Here is a 21,560-nt window from a genome sequence, read left to right as displayed (position 1 = left end):
CACACACACACACACTCAGGCTACCTCCACCCTTTTGCCTGCTCTTTTTCCAAACAGGCCTGCATCCTGTCAGGCAGAAGAGTGTCTCTTCCCTCCATCTCGATTCATCAGTCTGTGCGAGTCACTGTCTCTGCCATCTCCTTCTTTTTTGCCCCTCCATCCCTCCATCCAAAGATTTCTCTCCGCTCTGCACCTCCCCCGACTGCCCTCCCCTCTGTTTGAACTCGTTTGGCCCCAGGGAACAAACAAAGAAGGGTCTGTGTCCGGGGAGGAAGAGATGGTGTGTCAGTCAGCGAGGGGACAATGCTTCTGCTGGTAGCACTCAATCTGTAGCCCGTTCTCTCTCTCTCACTCTCTCTCTCTGCCTTTCTGCCTTTCCCTCTCATAAATTATCTTCAATTCACTTTCACTGAGGCACACAACACCTCAGCTAGGTATTCCACCATCAGTCTGCTCCATCAGCCTTCAGGTCAGTGCTGCAGGACACCATTAGATTCGAATTTAGTTTCTCGAAGGGAAAAAAAAATCTCATTGTTTGAGAACCAATAAAACCCACACGTTTCTGGCCCTTGCTTTTTCTCTCAGTCCAATATTAGAGCCAAAAATCTGTGGATCTCTGGCTCTACTAAGATTAAACTGAACCACTGACATAATTTGTCCCTCCAGAGCAGGTTTGGTCACTGGGAAATGTCTATATAGCTAAAAATCAGCCTGCATTTTATGAACCACAACACCCCTCAATAATAATATATCCACTACCTGCTTGTGGCATGAATCCACTTTAATCACATCTGTGGATGGCTGTTAAATTGGCTCATCAAAATGTACCTTCACACACGTTCAGGCGTTATGGTCCTTCAGTCTGTCAGGCCAAATGTCAGGATGGAGAATTGATTAAAGGAGCTTGGCCGTTTTCTTTTCGCCGTCGCTCTGTAGTCAGACTGGGAGATATAGAGGTCAGACTGGGGGGGTAATAGGGACGCTGCAGGTGCTTGGATTTCTAACTGAACCGATGTAAGAAATAGCCTCGGTCTCTTCGGGATTTCAGTTTACTTCAATTCTATCTGAGTTCCATGGCAGGAAAGAAACCTTTGTGACTCAAACCAGTATTGGATATCAATTTCAGGTATGACGCTGAGTCATAACTCAATAAATGTCACTGCAGCATTGATATAATAAATGTAAATAATATTTTAGTACAGTTCTCTTCAACTGGTTACGATGTCATGTGAAAAATATACATTAAAACAGAGGCCTAAAATGTATAAGCATAAATGCCTTAACAAGTGAATGTTTATACATGTTCTAGGTAATTACTTCCTCCTTCCTGATATGCTGGCTTTGTCCGAGCAAGACAGGCCAAACCCAACAATATTTAAAAACAAATAATCATATTTCCCAAAATATTGATGCATTCCTTTAAATGATTAGTTAATTTCAATCACAATTGTTAACAAATAGCTTCAGCTAATATGTGTAATGCGCAAACATTAAGATACACAGTTTTTAAACACACACCCATTTCCTTTTTCTTACTTTCTTGCTTCACTTGGTTCATGGTCTGTGAGCACAAAAAGTGGTGTTTAAACAGATAATGAATGAAAACAGAGTTGTAATAATATAAAATGTTTCTTCATAGGGTAAGTTATAATTGTTGACAAATAATATACATGAATAAAGACTTAAACATGTCCTTATATCTGCTTACAACTACATTATAGTTTGTTTATTAAATGTTTATATACTACTTAAAAATGCGAAGGAGGGGGACTGAAAGTAAAGTGTTATCTCGCATATCCATTACACTTCCCTCCTCAACCCATGACCTTTGTCTCCTTTAACACTGACACCTCTCAGCCAATCGGTTGGCCCCGTCTGGCGCCCTCCAGCCGTAGCCCTTGACCTAGACCAGAGGTCAACACCATGACTGGGATTTGATTAACCTCCCGCATTGTTCCACAAGACTGTCTGCCACTCACAGTTAGGGAAGAAAAATGGGAAGATTCATTGCTATTCAAAGTCACATGTTGCCAAGATGGCTTGGGAGACTGCAGATGTATAAAATAAAGTGCACCAGTCTTTCATTTTAAGTTAAAGGCCTGTGTATTTGTTTGATATAAGACGTTTTGTACTTTTAACACATTTATCACATTTTTGGGATAATACAAATGAGTCATTTTCTTCTGGTTGAACCCACACACGCAGATGTTATGCCTTCGTTTCAAAATCACGGTTTGCATGAGACTAAATTACATTCAAACTCTGCAAAGGTGAAAAAGTGACTAATGTTGGAGGAGAAGTCAGAGACATCAATATTTGCTCTCTTTCTAGGAGTGTATACCCGAGCACTATGCAAGAAGCAACAGTCATGTCATTATTCACTTTCTGAACTACACCCATTATGCTTTGACTCTTACGTGATTCCTCGTGTGTGATACTACCCTCTCATCTAGCCTCCAGAATAACATTCCTATGACGAAGAATGCAAATAAAGACTTATGTTTATCAAAGGGACAAACCAAGCCTTTAAGCTATTCTGGGTACAACTGGTGTCTTTCAGAGTAGTCCTAGTTCCTTAAAATGGACTCTTTGGTTCACATTTAGGCCCTGTAAGACATTTAGGTGTGCTTAAATTGACTATGCAGTTGTTGTCATCTGAGGAAAGGAAATACCTCGGAATGGGCTTTGGTTGTAAACATAGCTTTAAAAAGGCATGCTGTTTTCAGGTTCAGCTACTGAAGTGCCACCATATCCAGGAGCAAGTAGGTGTAAACTGATAGACAGTGGCTACATTTACATGTCCCCAAACACTCCCTTAACATCCAGCCTGCCCAAGTATTCTGTCCTTGAGTTGGTTCATTTATATTTTTTTTCTAAACTCTTTTTAATATAGAAGGGAACTGCTTAGTTCAGATACAAGAAACCTCTACAAGCTGTTACTCTGATACTATCTGGGACACTGACAAATGGAAACATGTCATCCTGTTTACTGCTGGATTTCACAGTCTGGGCATGTTTAGTTTTTGCTAACAGTTGGGGAGAGCAGACAGGCAGAAGACATATTCGGTTTACTTTACTGGTTTCATGAATAGCAAGATATTGGAGTGTAGGTTTTTAGGTTGCCTAGTCTGCTCAGATAAAGACTTTAAATGACCGACAAGCAGCATTGCAAGAAGTTGCAAAATTCACATTAAGGTGTGCACATATTTGAAATTTGGTTCATGTGACTGATGTGCTGCATTGTACTGTGGACCAAATAGAGCCAGAATCAACTTTATTGTCACACTGCCTTGTTTCTGCTAGAGAGCTTTGGGAATGCTGACCTAACAGAGCAGTCTCATTGAAATGAATGAGGAAGCCTGCATTTTACCCACCTTTCTGTTAAATATACAGATGGGCAGAAGCATTCAGAAACACCAGCATTTAGAAAATGTTGCTTTTGTCAGACTGTTAAAAATAATTAACCTTTTCATGTACACATTAACAAATAGACTAAAGTGGTACATGCGCATTTAGAAGAATTGGCCCTCCTGTGCTCTCCTCATCTAGCTGTGTAGCGTATTAACTCAGTTTGACAGTATCTGTGGTTTCACACCATATGCTGGCCCAGCTGTTGCTCCCAGTGGTGCTTTGGACTGGAATCCCCTGCCAAACGTGGCTTTGGGTGTGTTTGGGTTCCTGCCTGTGTGGTAAAACCGTTTACATTGTGCTGCTCACTTGTGTTACACATGTACAAAAGATTTTCGCCTTCTTCTGGTCGAGTTGTATAAAAAGAGCTGTTAGCTTTGTTGCTTCTGTCAGCACTGCTGGGTTACCATGTAAAACAGGCTCATGCACGCAGCAGTGACATACTGTATGTAGTTTGTGTAAATAAGTAAGTTTGTGTGTGGGAGTTAAACCACAATCATTTTTCACATCTGTGCCAGCACAGGATGCTGGCTTGGTAACCATTTTTATTTTTAAAGGTGTTGTTGTAGATGATCATTCCATGGAACTTGACAGCATCTTTGACTAAAGTTAGTCAAAGATGTTGTCATGCTCTTTAGCCGGATTTCTCTATTCCTTTGTAATATTATGGCCGAGCCAGCTTTAAATGCAAAGCCTTCGGGCAGTTGCGTTTCAGCTAAGGTTGAAAGTGCTGTACGAGCACCTGCAGTTTTGGATTTCACTTACTAGGCTCTTTCAAATGACAGTTTCAGTTTCTAGAACTCAAGCTTAGGCCCCACCATGCACATGGTTTCACATCCCAATTACTGTCGCACAGTTAAGAATATACAATAGGCTTCAGTGAACTCCAGGGTGTAAATTCAACTGCAGCTGTGATACTGTATATACATTGTTGTCTCCAGTATGGTGCATGAATAATGCATTTCAAGCTACAGTATAATCACTTGCTCAGGTGTAGTATTACGTATTGCAAAGAAGACTAAATGGCAGCCTGACAAAAGCGTCTGTATTAGTGCTGGGGTTGTTCTGTGATGTGATGCTATCACCTAGGAAAAGGGGAAGTGTTGTATGTTGGCATGGTGTTTCTGTTGAACTATGATGCAGATTACTTTGAAAAAGAGAAGTAATGATGTCAGTTAATAATAGTACTGAATGATTCAAAAAGCTTCATTAGTCACTACTCTTTCAGTAGTTTTGTCTAATCATTGTTGCAGTTACAATTTACTATAACATTACTTCTACGAAAATAAGCAATGACAGCTGTGGAAATGCAGTTATTCATTACTATTCTTGCAATAGTGTAACTGAATCTCATTAGACTGTAATGTACTGGAGCCTTCTCTCTAGTTTCTGCTCTTGACTGTCAATCTTCCTCCTGTCAGTTGTCTCAGTAGATTCATCAAGGCGGCCAACTAGCCAGTAACATATGGTATCATGTCCCTGGTCTGCAACCCTGACCTGTGTTTTTCTCCTGTTCTGCAGAGGGAAAGTTTCTCAGTGTACGGCGAATACTGCAGTAACCACGAGAAGGCTTTGCGACTTCTCATGGAGCTGAACAAGATCCCCAACATCAGGACCTTCCTGCTGGTAAGTCACCACGGCTCCTCTCTTCTGCCTTGCTTATCTTGCTTTTTCTTTGTGTTGCTTCTCTAGTTCTCAAGTCACCAAATCTGTTTCTTCTGCATTTTCATGCTTCCTTCCTCTTCCCACTATGACTCTTCACTTCTCTCCCTTGATTATGTATAAACCAATCTCCCTGTTTTTCTTATTTCATGGCACGTGAATCTTATGTATCCTTTACTCTAGATGTGATTAGACTTGTATTTATCCACTTCACACTCTCACCTTATTTTCTTTCCTGGTGTCTTTACTACTATCTTCCTTTGCCCTACATTTCTTTCCTCCCTTGAGCCTTCTCACGCTTATTTCATTTTTTGTCATCTATCCATCCTCCTCTTCCTTTTTCCTTCCATCATATCACCTCCATTTCCATGTTAACACTTGAATAAAGGGAAGAAACCATAACAAGGTCAGAGGGTTTTTCCTGCCCGGACAGGATGCAGCCACCATCAGGGTCACTTTTATGTCGCTCTTGTAGTGTTTCCGCTGCCAGCTGTTTCTGTGTTTTGACACCCAAACCTTTGGGCCCTGGACAATGAACTTAGAATGGCAACTGGGGCCTTTGAGCAGGGGTCCAACCAATGAAATCGTCTGCAGATTCTGGGCCAGCCAGCTGTGGAGTGTTGGCAGCCTTTTTGGGATTGGCCGAGAGATCTGAGGCCATGCGTTTGTCGCTGCCTGATGGTTTGCTTCCATGGTATTATTCTGACCCACAGGACTGGAAACAGTGGGATCAGAGTGTTGCTGTGTGCTTTGGCTTTTTGCTTCCTCTGGTCCAGTCATGCAGCGGTTAATTGGTTAGGTCTTTAATGCTTCCAAAATAAAATCACTGAACAACATCTGGTTATGTATTAAAGCAGTTGTCAGACCTGCTCAGGATAATCTCAAATATTGGACTGGCTCTCATGCTTTGTCTAGCAACAGTGAGCAAAACAGAAATAAGATTGATTCACTAGAATTTAGGAAAGAAAATGAAAGCTATTTAAGAAATGCTGACATGGCAAAGGAAATGTGTGATTCTTTTGCAGAATGGTGGGATACAGAGTGAAGGGGTTTTCAGTTCTTGAAGCGGTGACCATTGCGAAACGTTGTCCTAGTAATTAATGGCAGTGTAATATGTATTGCCACTGGCTCTTTCTGCTGGTGGTTTAAACTATTTTCATGCTAATTGAATCACACAATGAAGTGAGCTTCTGAAATTGTATGTATGAATGAAGTGTTAATTGCATTGGAAGAGAAGTGAAGTGAAAGCAAAAGGAGGTCAGAGTGAAGAGCGGAGGGAGCTCTGGCTTTAGGCTGGCAGATTACAAATACGCAGAAGATGAGAGGAAAGAAGAAAAGGAAGTCACGGAAGATTTATAGAAATGGATATGGATAGAAATGGATGTGTAGGAGAGAAATGCATTCGTATTAATACATCAGGAATCCGTGGAATCCCAAAGTTCTGGCAGTCACGATCAGTTGCATTTTTGTTGCTCATTTTTCCCATCAAAAATACTGCACAACCCCCCGCCACCCTCTCCTGCTCTGTGTAGAGTTGAAAGGAATTGCCATATGATTATAATGCTCCAAACTGATCTCCTGCCTTCTTTCCCACTGGAGAACACTCAAGTGGTTTATCTGCATGGCTGCTTTTGATCTTTCATCCCGTCCCATGAGCTCATAGCATACTGACAGGCTGCACTCCTACAAAATACAAGGCGTAGAGAAACTATGACTGTAACTGTAAGCCCCCCCCCCCCACTCTTCTGATGAAAACCCCTCTTTCAACTGGTTCTGGGGGGCAATTTCTTAAAGCCCAAATCTTCTGGGGAATGAGAGGGCACTTAAGAGGTTTCTCAGTGAAAAACATGGATGTTTTTGCAGGGTTTTTCGGTGGCACAGTGGAAGGAATATATAGTTGATAGAGAGAGTTGTGGGTCCAAACGAGCCATTTTAAAATGGCAGAAAGAGAATGATTTCTTAGTGTACATAAAAAACTGTTACCAACATGCTCCATGCATCCATATGAATTAAAATCTAAAATAAAAACACAACACACAAGCAAAAAGACTTTATATATAAAAATACCATATCAACCAGAATCTCAAAATGTGGCTGAAACAGACCAGAAAGTGGTAAGGCCAACAATTAAAGACCATGGACTTGGTGACAGGATGTGGTTATTGGCGGCAAAGCTGCAACTGTCGTGGTTTAAAACTGAGGCTTTGTACAGATCTGAGGTCAGCAATATAATTAAAATAATAGATAAATGAATAGTAAAAGTAATACTTGTGGTTTTATAATATAATAGCAAATTGTATAAGGATAATAAAAGGAGAACAGCACAACATTTGCACAGGCATTTTTAGCATGAAGAGCATGTCTCAATCTGCATACAGGTTTAATAACTTGTTTATAAAAGCTGTAGACATATGGAAAAACCTAAGGCTTTGCTCCCAGACAATAAGCACCTGGACCTGTTATGTATCTGCTGCCGGTGCAACAGACTGTGACTAAATGGAAATGACAACAATAGTCAATTAAAGTTTGTTTATTGCTGGAAAAACACAAGAGACACGAGACCGCAATTGAAACCGCTGCAAATGCTCGAAAGCACTTCTTTAGACAAGTGCTGTCTAACATAAGTGTGTCCGGATGTATGGAAAAGTTAAATTGACTCTTCTACTGTAGTGCTGTAAAACACTTAACGTGTCTTGATGAGCATTTGTGTTGAGGTATTGTTTGTTTTGTGTTTCTCCTTCAGCACTGTATGCTACTCGGAGGGAAGAAAAGCACAGAAATTCCTCTGGAGGGCTACCTTCTCAGCCCCATTCAGAGGATCTGCAAGTACCCTCTGCTGCTGAAGGTACTGTACAACTGCTGCACTAATGTCACAACGCTGTCATCAAATAACACCAGCTTTGTTTGTATCATATCATGGCCTGCTCAGGCAATCAGAAAAACAAATGATAGCTGACACTATGAATCTCACTTCATGGATACAGCGCCTGTGTAATCTGTGTAAATACCAGTGACTCATTTTAGATTTTGGAGCAAAAACCTTATATACGCTGGCATTTCAAGGCACCCAGTCTTCCCCACCTACTAGTATTTCCAACTGAGGGGGGAGGTTGATACTCGTGTAGAATAGGTGTCATTGCTGAAGGTCACAGAATACTTTATTACCACTCTAATACAGTGATTTCTTTTTATTGTTCCTTCTTCTGGAAATTCCACTGTATATGTTTTAAGCTCCCCTTTTCCTGACCTAGGAACTGCTGAAGCGGACCCCTAAGAAGCATGCTGACTATCCAGCAGTGGAAGAGGCTCTGCAGGCCATGAAGGCTGTCTGCTCCAACATCAATGAGACCAAGAGGCAGATGGAGAAACTGGAGGCTCTGGAACAGCTGCAGTCCCACATTGAGGGCTGGGAGGTGAGAGCAAGAAGGACAGAGTGAGGGGGAATTAGAAAAAGTAAAGGGTGGTTATGATGATTATGATGTGTGCAAGGTTTCTGCAAAAGAAAGAAGAATACGAGAGTCCTGTAACATAACCACTACAAAAACAGTCAGTCTTATTTCAGAAATACCCCAACCACCACAGTCTCCATCTATCTTAAGAGTTAAGCACTACTGCAGCCAAATCACTGCTCTGAGCGCAGGGGCCACGGACGGGGCTTGGGAGCCGAGCGAAGGGTCCAGTGCATTTTTCACGCCTCCCTCACCCACCACAACAGAGGCCTTGTCCTAGCAGGCACCAATGGGACAATCCACCCACACAGGGTGCCAAGGGGGATGCCAACGGGCATACTGCCCAATCAGAAGAGACCTAGGAAGCACAGCTCTAGTCTCACATGCACTGGGAGGGTCACATGAGGGGACTTTTAGAGGAGGGGGAGTGGAAAAAAATTGAAGGATGGAACCAGATAATGGGCCCCACTGGGACATCCCACTGTCTGCATGCCGAAACAGACCCCTTTTCGTTCTTTCCCTCAGAGAAAAGTAACCTTCTGACCCTGATAAATATCCACAAAACCAACAAAAAACAATACATTGTTATTTAGCTTAAGCATATTGACAGTAAAATGCCACTCAGAATATGTTCTGGTCCCACACTAAAGCAAGTAGTGCCAACCAAGGGACCAGAAATTATTAATTATTTTGGATAATCGATTACGATTATGATTTTTTGGACAAAACCATCAAAGATTCTCCTTTTCCAGCACCTCAAAAGTGAAGATTTGCTGCATTTCCCAGTTATATATAATTTGAATTACTTTGGACTGTTAATTGAACAAGGGAGGAATTCTGGCTTGGGGAATATGTGATTGGCATTCTTTTATTATTTTCTGACATTGTGTACACAAAACGATTAATTGTGTAGTTGGAAACAATGAATAATGGTATATGCAACACTAATAAAGTGGTATCACTGAGTCACTTTCAGATAATCTTGTATTATTATTGTGCTCGAATGATAATAGTCATTAAATGTAATTTTGTAGTTTTACTTCTAAGAACGAATGCATATCTGATTTATTCATTAGGGGAAAACCTCAGCAATTTTGCTGTTCAAGACAGGCCCCCGCCCCCAAGGAACTCTCGACCTTACAGCATTAGTTTCGCTCTTCTCTCTCTACAGCCACTCTCCAGGCTAATCACCTCCAGCCCTAATGGAAGAGGACGCCAGTAGTGCCGAATCAGGCCCGGGCGCATTACCGCTACCCAGACACACACACGCACACACACACACACACACATGCACACACATACACCGCCAGCATGTATTCTTACTCTTGCATGTTTACGCATCCATTATAGATGGAGGAAAGCCTACACATGCATGCTATGCACCCTAAGATACAAGCTTGCCCTCTGAATTCTCCTACACACACTCATGCCCACCCCCACCTCAGCTTAGTGCCCTTAACATGAGGTTGAATCGATCGTGTGAAACACGACCCCCTCCCCAAACCCTATCGGTATGCACCTTAAGAAAAGCTCAGAGAGTCATTTTTCTTTAAATGAACTCTGGAGCGATGAACATCCATCATAACTATATACTCGTGGGAATCAATTATGGACGCTTGAGAGTGGGTGTGGTCGATGGGGGGAGTTTCCACAAGTCTCTGGTGGACCCATGTCAGAGACATTGAAGACAACAGTGAAGTTCAAATCTGATGTATACGTATGCACCGGTAGGGATGGGGCGGGGGGTGATGGGTAATCTACAAGACGAAGGGGGGAGGTTGTCTCAAATCCACACATGGGTGTATTTAGTTCCGGATGATTTGGAGTGGAATGAGCCGTTTAACAATGAGTAATGAGATGTCTTTTAACTCACTTATTGTATTTTATGTTTTAGTAGCCCTGTTTTGACAGTTGTGGTGGGCAGCACGTTAACCTGCTCCTGCCCATGAACTTAATATTAAACCCTCGGTTATTTGAATATCTATAGTAGGAAATAGTTCTGTCATTCACACCTCTGGCAGGATGAGACTGCATGGTTGATCATGCATGTATTTGTGTTTTTTTTAAGCTGTTTCTGTTTCCTAGTTGGAAATGTGAAAACACTGAAAATGATTTTCTAAAAGTAATGATGCCTAACCTTAGTAATGTCAGTACTCGGCCCCGAAACTCAGACACTTTCACCACGTGAAAGGTTAATTAGACACCATGCTGTGGTCAATCAACAAGGCTTTTTTTTTTAACAGTTCCAGACTGATGTCAACAACCTCATGAACAAAGACTGAAAGGTTCAAGGACCACTTTTCAAAATATTTTTAAATTTCAGTAATCAGACTCAGGCACCTTGATCTTTGATTATTAATATATTTCAGACAAAATGTGGCAAATTGTGTTGAATAGAGAAACATTATTTGTTTCAGCTCACTGCGTGTGTGTGCCTTTGGCCTTTGCGCTGCTTCATAAAGTGAAAAGGCTCTTTCGGTCTCAACAGATTGTGGTATATTTGATAGCTGACGAGAAACGGCTTTTAAGAAAGACTTGATCACATCCTGTGAAGGTGGTGGGCTGCAGAGTGACATACAGCTTCCTGAATTAGTACACTGAGTTGACTTATATCACAGTTTTTAAATTCCCCCTTGACATGACAGAGGTACAAAGCATTTGATAAGGTTTCACTGCAGGGATCAGAATGAGGCTAAAGCACTTCCACCTACTATGTCATGAGTCATGTATCTCCATCCTCTATGCATATACAGCTGTATTTTTATTTGTATGGATGCTTGTATTTGTAGCTTGTGTGTGGTTGTGTTTACATCCTGAAAGAGAATAAAAAGGCTTTGTTTGTTCCCAAGTCTCACAGGAAACTATATGTAGGCCAAGGTAGGCCAACAGTTTTGCCCTGCCACTTTGTGCTTAGTGCTTCCAATGAACGTACACATTTGGAATTTACTAAAAGCTCCAGTTCGACACAACCCTGCAGTAATGTGGGGATGTTTTGCTGTTACGTGTCACAGTTCCTGGCAGGGAACAGCATGCAGGTCATATTTTTGCAGTTTGGCTTTGGAAATGGGTGGGAGACTGTTTACTCCTTCCTATCATTGACGATGGAATGAAAACAAATTGTTCACAATGTCAAAGTTGAAATTCATATTGTTTCACTAAACTCTTCAAGTTCTGATACAGACAACAGTGTCTTTGCAGCTCCCCAATTTAGACAGAGTGCTATCAGAGTTTCCATGCTCTGCTCAAATAACGTAAACTATGGTTGCAGTGAATGAGCAGAAAGAGAAAGACGTGTGATGGATGGATAAAACTGCCATCATAATGTTGTTACAGTAATAATGTCAGTAGCTAATGTTCTTCTCAATCTTTGTTTTTTTCTTCAGGGAACCAACCTGACAGATATTTGCACCGAGTTGCTGCTTCATGGAAATCTCCTTAAAATCTCAGCAGGCAACATCCAGGAACGTGTCTTCTTCTTGTTTGACAACCTCTTGGTTTACTGTAAGAGGAAGTCCAGGTGAGAAAGGCAACTATACAGCACCTACTACAACAGCGTGTCAAGGAAGAAGGAACAAGAAAGCTTTCAAAAATACTTAATGTATTGACACACTACTAGAAGGAGACTAGACGTGGAAAATTGGAGCAAATGTTCACATTCCTGTTTGTGTAGACAGGTTTTTAGTATGCAGGCAAAACAAAAACAACTACATGTGTCTGCTGCTCCCATAGCTGTCTGTATGAATGTGCATGTGTTACAGACACAAGTTCTTTTCTTACTGTGGCACTGGCATCAACGGATGTTTTCCCTGCCGAGTGTGACCACAGTGTTGTCTCATTTCCCAGGGTTTCTGGAAAGAAGTCCACCAAGAGGACCAAGTCTATCAACGGGCCCCTCTATGTGTTCAGAGGCCGAATCAACACTGAGGTGATGGAGGTGGAAAATGTGGAAGATGGAACAGGTTTGTGTTTGCCCAGCAACGTTACCTTTGGAGACCGTCTATATGTCCATTCATGCAACTCTCCCGGGGCATTTGTGTAATTTCTCTTGAGTTATGAGGTTATTTTTGATGTAACTGATGTTACCCAAACTCTTGATTTGTTCATTTTGATATCCCAGGTTATATAGATTTGATTGATTTCATACCTTAGTTCATGAACTGTGCCATTTAGAAACTGGTGGTTGGATATGAATCAGGTACTTGTTGACAGTTTGGGTGGAGTATCATATTTGCACGCAGCTTCAAACAGGATGTAGCTCGCAACCTCATGTGCCACCTTTTGATGTAAAGTACATGATTCAGTAATGGGTTATGGTGTTGATGGAAATCTTAAGTGCAAACGCAAACCCGAGCTAGGTGATAAACTTGATGTGCTCTCGCATTGGTCGAGATATTTTGTGCCAAAGATAAACTCATCTGTGGTCTCGATGTGATACGGCCGTCACTCAGCTCACTTTGCTGTTGTGGTTTTTTGTGAGGCACCATGCTGGGCTTGGTACACGTTGTCTACTGGTGTAGAAACACTTTGTCTTCCTCTCGCTCACATGTTTCCTCTTTTTTTCTCTCTTTGGTGGTGGTAGAATATTTTGCAAGCTCACATGACCTTTTTTTTTCTGCATGTTGGCTGCTGGCTGTAACATTTAGGCTGCTGAAGGGGAAACCACAAAGAAAAACATGCCTTATTCGCAGAACTAAGGGGTCCCACATTGAAACTGTGAACATATGTGAACTGTCAGAACGCAGATTATCTGATTACTATGTGTAAAAAAAAAAATGGAACGTGTAAGTATTTGAGGTTATCTGCTGAATTGGAAATGGTAACATCGTGTTTGTGCGGCACAAATAAAAACAGATTTCATAAGCTATTCACAATATACGACAACCTCAAGTCACACAGTTAAAGAGGCTGGCTTAAAATAGCAACCTGTTTGACCAAATGATTGTGAACTGAGTGGAAAGCCTTAGAAAAAATGAATGATGTCTAGATAAATATCCCTTTACCAGATCTTACCATGCACTTGCATAAGATTTTGCTAGAATCCATCTTTTCCATCCCCGTGGCTAAAAAGAGACTCAACGCAGTAGTATGTGTCCCAACCCAGTTCCCTACTCTCCCAGATCAGCAGGAACAGCTCCCTGTGGGACCTGAAGTATCAGATCTATTTATATGACCTTTGAGCGTGAGACTAATGCACCCCATTACCAGTGGCCATTCATTATTCAGTAGCTGCTCACCTGCAGCTAAATGGATGATAAAATTAGAAATGGGTACAAGGGGAGATTTTGTTGAGTCAGTGGAAAGATGGTCTTTTACTGCTCTCAAGGTGCATCATGTTTATCTTTTTAATTGTCTTGTAAATCATTGCTTGAGTAGTAAATCCTATTTAAAGATTACTTTGATGTTAACTTGTACAACATCTTGATTGTAATTTGATTACACTGATTACTTCCTTTACTCACCACTGAGGTCAGTGTTAACATAATGTGTGTGTCTGGGGGTTTTGTCTCATTTTCTTGAAATGAAAAATGCCTAAAGAGAACTTGAGAAAGAAAAACAAACTCGACACAGAAAGAAAGATAATTTGCAGTAGTACATTTTGTTTTAATTAGATAATTTGTTAAGTAAATCCCTAAACCCAGAAGGCCATTCTAATGTAGTCCTGATACACTGAACAAAATAATTGCTTACCCTACTAACAAAGTCTTTTAATGTTATTTATGATGACACCTCGTCCATTTACAATATTAATTGCTTGACTTCCTTATATTTTGTCTTCCCTGCAGCGGACTATCACAGCAACAACTACACTGTGACTAACGGCTGGAAGATCCACAACACTGCTAAAAACAAGTGGTTTGTGTGCATGGCCAAAAATGCAGAGGACAAGCAGAAATGGCTGGACGCCATCTTGAGGGAACGGGAGCAGAGAGAGAGTGAGTAACACTTTTTTAAAGGCCATTTTTATCCCACTTCAGGTTTATGGGACTGGCAGTGCAAACCCAGAAATGATCCTTTTTTATACTAGAATTACCCTAGTGTTTTACAAGATCATTGTATAAAATACACTCCGTTGCCAGTGTATTAGGTACAGCTAGCTAAAGCTAATGCTGTCTAATACAACAGTGCAATAAATAAGCCTTAATGAAGGTTATAATGTTCAGTTTTTGTTGAAACTGTTATAGAGATATGTTAATTCAACGGTATGGTCATTTAGGAGGCTGCAGTTTGTGGTGCTGTTGAATTATGTTATAAATAAGGTAGACAACATGATAGAAACACCTACACCCTCAAAAATAAAGTTGAATCAACACCTCTCTAAAACGATTTCAATAAAAACTGAACATTATTACATTCATGAAAGTAGGATGTATTGCAGGACTATTGTGTCATATTAGCCAATACACTATCAACTGAGTGTATATACGGCCTCTGCTTTTTTAGCCACTCTATTGACATTCCCATTCTTTATTTTGTCTCCATCTTTCATGCTGCACGCTCATTGCAGTGCTGAGCTGCACTTCCTCGAGATCACTTGTCAATCTAATAGTGTGGCCAATACCATGATGTGTCTGTCCTTAATTCGTGCCCGTCTTGGCCTTTGCATTCCTGTTTTGTATGTAGTACTCATGTAGTCGTGCAGTTGTGAGGCTTTTTTTTCTGCACCCCTTGTATGTTGCCCTACATGTTGGTGTCACCTTAGATTCACAAACTATCAAGGCTCCCTCAGCTGGCACACAGTAATGACTGTGGATGTGACCTGGATACACTGTTTGTGTCCTACGGTTATGTCCCACCTTGAACAAGCTGCCTGCCCTTTGTTTCGTAAATAGAGGCTTAGGTGACATGACGTTCAGAGTTGACCTGTGCACCAGGCAAAAGTTGCGACAACAATCTATTCTTCACATTCATAAAATCAGTGCAGGCAGAGTCTGGTATTTGACTAATCAAAGCCCTCAGCGGGAGGTGACTGATGATTCAAACATCTCATTCACAAACAACAGATACACCGAAAACAGCATTTTTAGATTCCTAAAATAGAAAAGCATTCACTTCAAAGAAACGTAACTGAGCTTCACTCAAAGAAAGTGAAGCTCAGTTACGTCATACACATCTGGACAATTTATCTGGATCTATTTTTACTATAATTAGTGTTTGTTTCTTGCATATACAGAGTTGTATCAGTTTCAGAAGAGTTGCAGCCATATTACAAATGGGGAAGTAGCTTTGGATGAGTGTGCAGAAAATCAAAAGTGCATTTAGTCTCACCATAAAACATCCACTGAGGCATATGAAAAAGCCCTACACGGCACTACCTCCACTGATTTGAGATTAGTAATGTAAACTGATATTCTTGTTGCTCCTTAAGTTGTATTCCCTTCATTGTGCGACTTCCCTCTTTTGCCTTAAAATGTGTTCCCACCTGTTCAGCACTGGCCATCTGTCTTTGTTATCTCGTGTGCATTAGATGGTGTGAAAGGCTTTAAGCAGATTTTGGGCGGCATACAACTGGTCACCTGATAGCATTGATGGCTAAAAATCTAAATTGGATCTCTCAAGCTGTTCGAATGATGATTTGGTTGAAAGTGACAGAATGCTAAAAGGTTTAGCCGCATGTGCACGTTCGCTGATTGGCATTTATGTGAAGTAGTCTTTCTACCTTTACATTAAATAAGCATCTGCAGCAGAGTTCCACGCCATCAGCATCTGATCCTGTGATGAAAGGGGTTCAGAGTACAAATAAGTACGAAGGGGTGTGCTGCAGCTCGTGGTGTTAAGTTTCAACCCAGCGGAAATCGACCTGAGGCTAACAGATGCCAGATCAGTCACAGTGCCCAATTTCCCCACACTCTCTCTTTCTATTACCCACTCTACAGTATACTCTGCTCTCAGTGTGCTTACCTTTCTCTCAAACTCTTTACTACGGTCTAGACAGCTTCATGATAAAGTTTTACTGCAATAAATCCTGGCAACGATTTTTTCACATCTCCCCCTTCACGCATTATTGCTTTTCCTGACACGCCTTGTTTAATGTGACCTTTTCCATGTATCGCCATGGCCCTTCCATGTGTTGGTCCTGAACCCTCTCAAAGGACTTCCATTGTTCAACAACTGCCAGCTGGAGGTGTTTTGTCTTATTTTCATGAAAGTTTGTGGAAAATGCGTGGGTCAGATAATGCGATATGGCATTAGCTCGTGCCAATGAGCGCAGGAAGACGAGGAGCAGCACAAGACAAACTCTGACAGCTGGACCAGAAGCTGAAGGGGGCCTCTGCTCTGGATAGGAACCCGTCTGTTGTTCAATGACGCTCATTGTTTAAGACTACTCCAGCTGCTGTCAAATGTAATATAACCCCACCTCCATCACAGGCTGCCAGTGCACAACCCAAAGACTCAATGGGAAACTGGATTGAAGAGTTAGCCGTGAAACTTTTTACATTGTTTGTCTCATCCCTTTCGCTCCCTTTTAGTGGTCGGATTTCCAACCCAACATTTGTCCCTTAACTTTCTACCTTCAAATTCTTGCATAATGCAGCGTAAAAGTTATTTGTTTTCAGCTGCATTGCATAGTTTGCACTGGACAGCGTAGAGAGCCTGGCACTCTAAGATCTAGTGACAAAGGCCAACTGATCAAATGCCTTCCGTTGCCTCGTGTCTTCAGCCAAACTCCAGCTGACCACCAGCATGCACATACGTTCTGTGGCTGCATGAGAGGAAGTAACTAGTCAGCAGTTTGTCTTTCTGACACAATTGGTAAACAATAACAGATTGCCAGCTTATGTGTGGGAGGGCCCTGAGAGAAATCAAGGTGGTTGAGAAGTGATGAAGATAATGATGAAGTTTCAACTGTTTCCAGGTGTCACAAATACATGTTCTTTGAGATGCACATTGCGACGTCTAAATCAGAATACTTTGTAGTCGAGCTCAGCAGCTTGGTGTGCCTCTCAGTAGACTTAAGCAGCTTAGGGAGGCGCGGCGCAGCAGAGTTGAGTTGCCCGAGTCAAAAACTCTCACAGTTCAGAAGTTCATCAAACCCCACGATGAGGTTAAGCAGCTCAAACAGCATACTCACTGGTGAGCTTTTACTGGGGCAGCAGGCCTTACAATGGTCCCTCACATGTTCTGCTTTACAATAGAGGAGTAATAGTTGATAAACCAACACAGAAACAAGATCAAGATCGCTCTGCCCTGCTGAACTTTAATCTTTCTAAAAACAACTTGTTGAGGAGAGATTAACATCTGGGTTTTTTTTTGTAGAAGGTTGTGGCAGACCTGAGTCGCCATGCTCTGTTTCTGGCTTTAGTCCATCTGCACAATACCAGAACACAACCGGGCCTTCCAGGCAAAGGCGCGTTTGTCTCCTCCCACAGTGCCATGTCAGTCCTTGGTTTTGATACGTGTAGATAGCAAGTTGAAATTTGTGTCCTGGCATGTGCCTGCTGTATTATTGTTGGCATTGCGATACAGTCACTGCATTGGGCTGAGAGTTTGGTTGTTCATTTATTTCCACTCTCACGTCATCTGATATCAACTCACAGAAAAGTTACCTTTTAAGTCATTCCATTGATGGAAGGGTGACAAACCCTTTGGATCTGAATTGTTTTTTTCTCTTTTCTTTGTAGGTCTCAAACTCGGAATGGAGCGGGATGCCTATGTGATGATTGCAGAGAAGGGGGAGAAGCTCTACCACTTGATGATGACCAAGAGTCGGCACATGATTAAGGATAGACGCAGGAAACTCAGCATTGTGCCCAAGTGCTTCATGGGAAAGTGAGTTTCTTTGCTACCTCAGTGCCTGGTTTCTTCAAGTTCAAAGAATGTGACTGCAGTCCTATGCTGTTCACAAGGGGATCCTTACAAATTGCTCTTACGTAAGACCAGGAGGTTTTCAAAAGAGCTGGGATCCAGTCTCCCCAAGTCCTGGCAAAATGCCCAAACTATTCTATCCCTACATGCTCTTGTCCATAGTGAGCCCCCCTCATAGTCTCCTCTCACGGGTCACAGAAAGGCCCAAGTTTCTCTCCACACACTCATATCGTTGCGCACACACTCACACACTCAGACTTTCATTAGCAAAGGGCCTTTAACTGAGGCTCGGCTACAAGCCGTTCCCCTTTCTGTCCCCGGATGTTTCAATGCAATGAAAAGAGTGACTTGCTTAACTTTTTCTCAGTTGCTCTACATACAGACCAACATTTGTGAGGTCCTGAGCAGCAGTTAAATTCTTTCCGTCACCGTCTTAGGGAGACAAAAAATAAAAATGAGGCAAGACTTCGATGGTGTCTGATGACTGGTCTTGTAAAGAGAAACTAGGGAGCAACCATTAATGTCTGCAACACTGCCAATGTGGCCTTCCAGTATATTACAAATCATTAAACGCATCCCCCATCTCAAATAGTTTTTTTCCTAGAGGTAAATGTAGTGGACGATAACACTGTATTCAGCCACTGCCAAGAAGGGAATTTAATGAGTTGCTCAAACATGTAATGGTGTTTCTGGGAGACGTGGTCCGTCTTGGTGGCGTCATATGAAGTCCTTGTCTGGGTGTTTTCCTCTCTCTGTCCGATGGACCTCCCTGGCGGTCTGGATCCTGAGATCTTCCAGGAAATACATTCTGCCATAGTGTGTGTGTGTGTGTGTGTGTGTGTGTGTGTGTTAATGTACAGACCTTCTCCCATTACGATGTCCTTTAAGCTTAAGTTGGCAGCACACATCCCATATAGTTCCAAATTTATGACATTTTATATGAAATGTTATATGTGTTGAAATGATGTCTTCATGTAGACCACATTTTGTGTACAATATGACTTTGGAGAAATATCTTCACAGTAAACAATCAATCAATCAACAATCATATCTTTGTCAACCTAGAACTGAACCAGTTATTAAAACCCTTTTTTAGTTTAGCCACACACTCCCTCCTTTGCCTCATCCATGTGGTACAAATCGAGTTTCTCTGCCTCTTTCTTTCACTCACTCTGTTTTCACTTTCTATCATCTCTCACTTTCCTTGCTTTATCACTCAGTCATTTCCTGCCGATGAGTGCAACCTGCATTAGCTCTGCATTTGTCTTTCTGATGAAATTAGTGGCAAGCATAGTTTGAGTGCTTATTGCATTAAACAGAGATGCCAACTGCTGGTTTGATAGCACCCTGTTGCCTTGATAGCATAATTCCATCATCTGTCTGCTATCTACTTTGGAAGATGGTCAGTGTTAACATGCTTTAAAATGTTTTATTGCTACTTTTTTCAGCATGCCAGTGCTTGCCTTGCATCATTTGTGTGGATTTGAAGTGGTCTTATATCATATTCTGATTTTCTTTTGTGCTAAGAGGTGTACTAAAGCTAGGAAAAGGAATTAGTTGTCAGCTGTTGACTCTAAGACAGATCTCCATGGTCCATTTCTGGGTTAGCTTCTGTACTACTTTTTGGTTCTCAGTGTATCCTCTACCCTCTGAGGAAAAATACATTAGGTTTTGAGCATGTAGTTTTCACAGCGTAAACATGTCAAAATTAAGTACATGATAAAAAGTCAGGATACATACTTGTGTGCTGGTGGTGCACGCTACTGTCCCACAATACAATACACAAAGGAAATGGAGCTGGAACTAATTAAGATAAATGGCAATTGGTGGTCAGATGGCTCCAGGAAGATCTTAGAAAACAAAAAAGTGTCTGGAAAAACATTTTGCTTTCTCTTTGTAAATTGTAATNNCTTTGTAAATTGTAATTGGCAGTGACAGTCTAAAGTTGAAGTTTGATTAATGATCTATAAATATTGGTATATATTATGTACTGTATTAGGCTGGGACCCAGGTCTAGCCCTCAGGATGTTTTTTTACTACCTTTTTGCCGTTTGGTCTCAGGAGCCCAAAACCCTCTTTTTTTGGGGCATGTTTCTTGCTAAATTATCTTAAGATATTTAAAATAAATTGCATATTAAGGCACTACAATTGCATAAGTAGTCATACAAATATGAAAACTATCCTGAAACAAAGGGGACAGTAGAAAAATACGATTCTGGTGCTTGATGCCATTTTGTTTAAAAATAACACATACAACATCCCCAAAAAAACAAAAAAATATTGTCCACTCATCAAACATGATTATTTTCTGGCACTTTATAGTGATTATCACCACCTCACTTGTATATAGAAAATGTCTCATGTTCATAAACCTTCTATATTTAAAATGACACTTGCTTTGGCCAAAATAATTCACTATACCTCAAGTTAGAGAAAATAACATTTTCACTCACTTGCCTTCCGAATAGGGAATATGTTCAAATGTACTGCATGGAAAGTTTATACTACAATAGAAAAACACATTATGATGATATTATATATATATTTGTATGTTATGTTAGAGGTTGTTAGATAGCTTGTCCAACCAATACACTCAAGTTACAGTTACAAAAAAGACTACCATGTGAAGCAGAGCATCAATAGTTGAATGTGCACCTAAGTATGTATTGAACAACAGACTTATATAAACACTCAAAATACAGTCCATGGGAGAAACAACAACAGGAAAAGCCAAAGACAGGGACAATCAAAGTCCCTAGTGTGCACCTTTATCCCCTTTAAAAATACCCCCCCCCCCAAGAACTGTAGGGCCAAAATACACGGCAGAATTTGTGAAAATGTGCTAATTTATTAAACACAACCAGAAATGTCCAGAGTTATAGGCCAATAGGCCAGTAGGTTATGTTTGAACTGATGTGGTGTGGGCTGGACCTGGCTCCCAGCCTATATAGAAATAAGATGTAGTGTAGTATGTGAACAGGGACACAGCTGTTATCTATCCAAGCATAGTAGAACAGAGGCTCACTTAAAAATGGGTTAGGATTTTTTCTTTGTGAACTAAAATGACATCATCAACAATGTTCTTGAAAAGAAATGCAAAAGACAGCCCTGCTAATGTCGCTGAACTTCACATGAAGTTGCACAGTTTTCAGTTCCGGAAATATGCCAAAGCTCAACCAATCATCGGCCGATATTACCACAAATCTCTTCTTGCGCTCTCTCTGTCTCTCTCTCACT

At 41.2% G+C, this 21,560-nt stretch overlaps 1 protein-coding gene across 1 annotated transcript in view; it reads left to right on the top strand.

Moving 5' to 3' along the window:
• prex1 (phosphatidylinositol-3,4,5-trisphosphate-dependent Rac exchange factor 1) overlaps positions 1-21,560 on the top strand; it is a 77,009-nt gene that overhangs the window by 16,953 nt on the left and 38,496 nt on the right. The window contains exons 4-10 of the mRNA XM_035656448.1: positions 4,930-5,034; positions 7,814-7,915; positions 8,322-8,483; positions 11,903-12,036; positions 12,363-12,478; positions 14,303-14,452; positions 18,140-18,287. Coding sequence (XP_035512341.1) covers positions 4,930-5,034; positions 7,814-7,915; positions 8,322-8,483; positions 11,903-12,036; positions 12,363-12,478; positions 14,303-14,452; positions 18,140-18,287 — 917 coding nt within the window. The remainder of the gene's footprint in view (positions 1-4,929; positions 5,035-7,813; positions 7,916-8,321; positions 8,484-11,902; positions 12,037-12,362; positions 12,479-14,302; positions 14,453-18,139; positions 18,288-21,560) is intronic.

Source organism: Morone saxatilis, unplaced genomic scaffold (genome assembly GCF_004916995.1).
Source record: "Morone saxatilis isolate NCDOM2014 unplaced genomic scaffold, NCSU_SB_2.0 Contig15, whole genome shotgun sequence".
NCBI lineage: Eukaryota > Metazoa > Chordata > Actinopteri > Moronidae > Morone > Morone saxatilis.
Note: the sequence above shows the minus strand (reverse complement) of the source record. Positions and strands in the feature narration are given on the sequence as shown.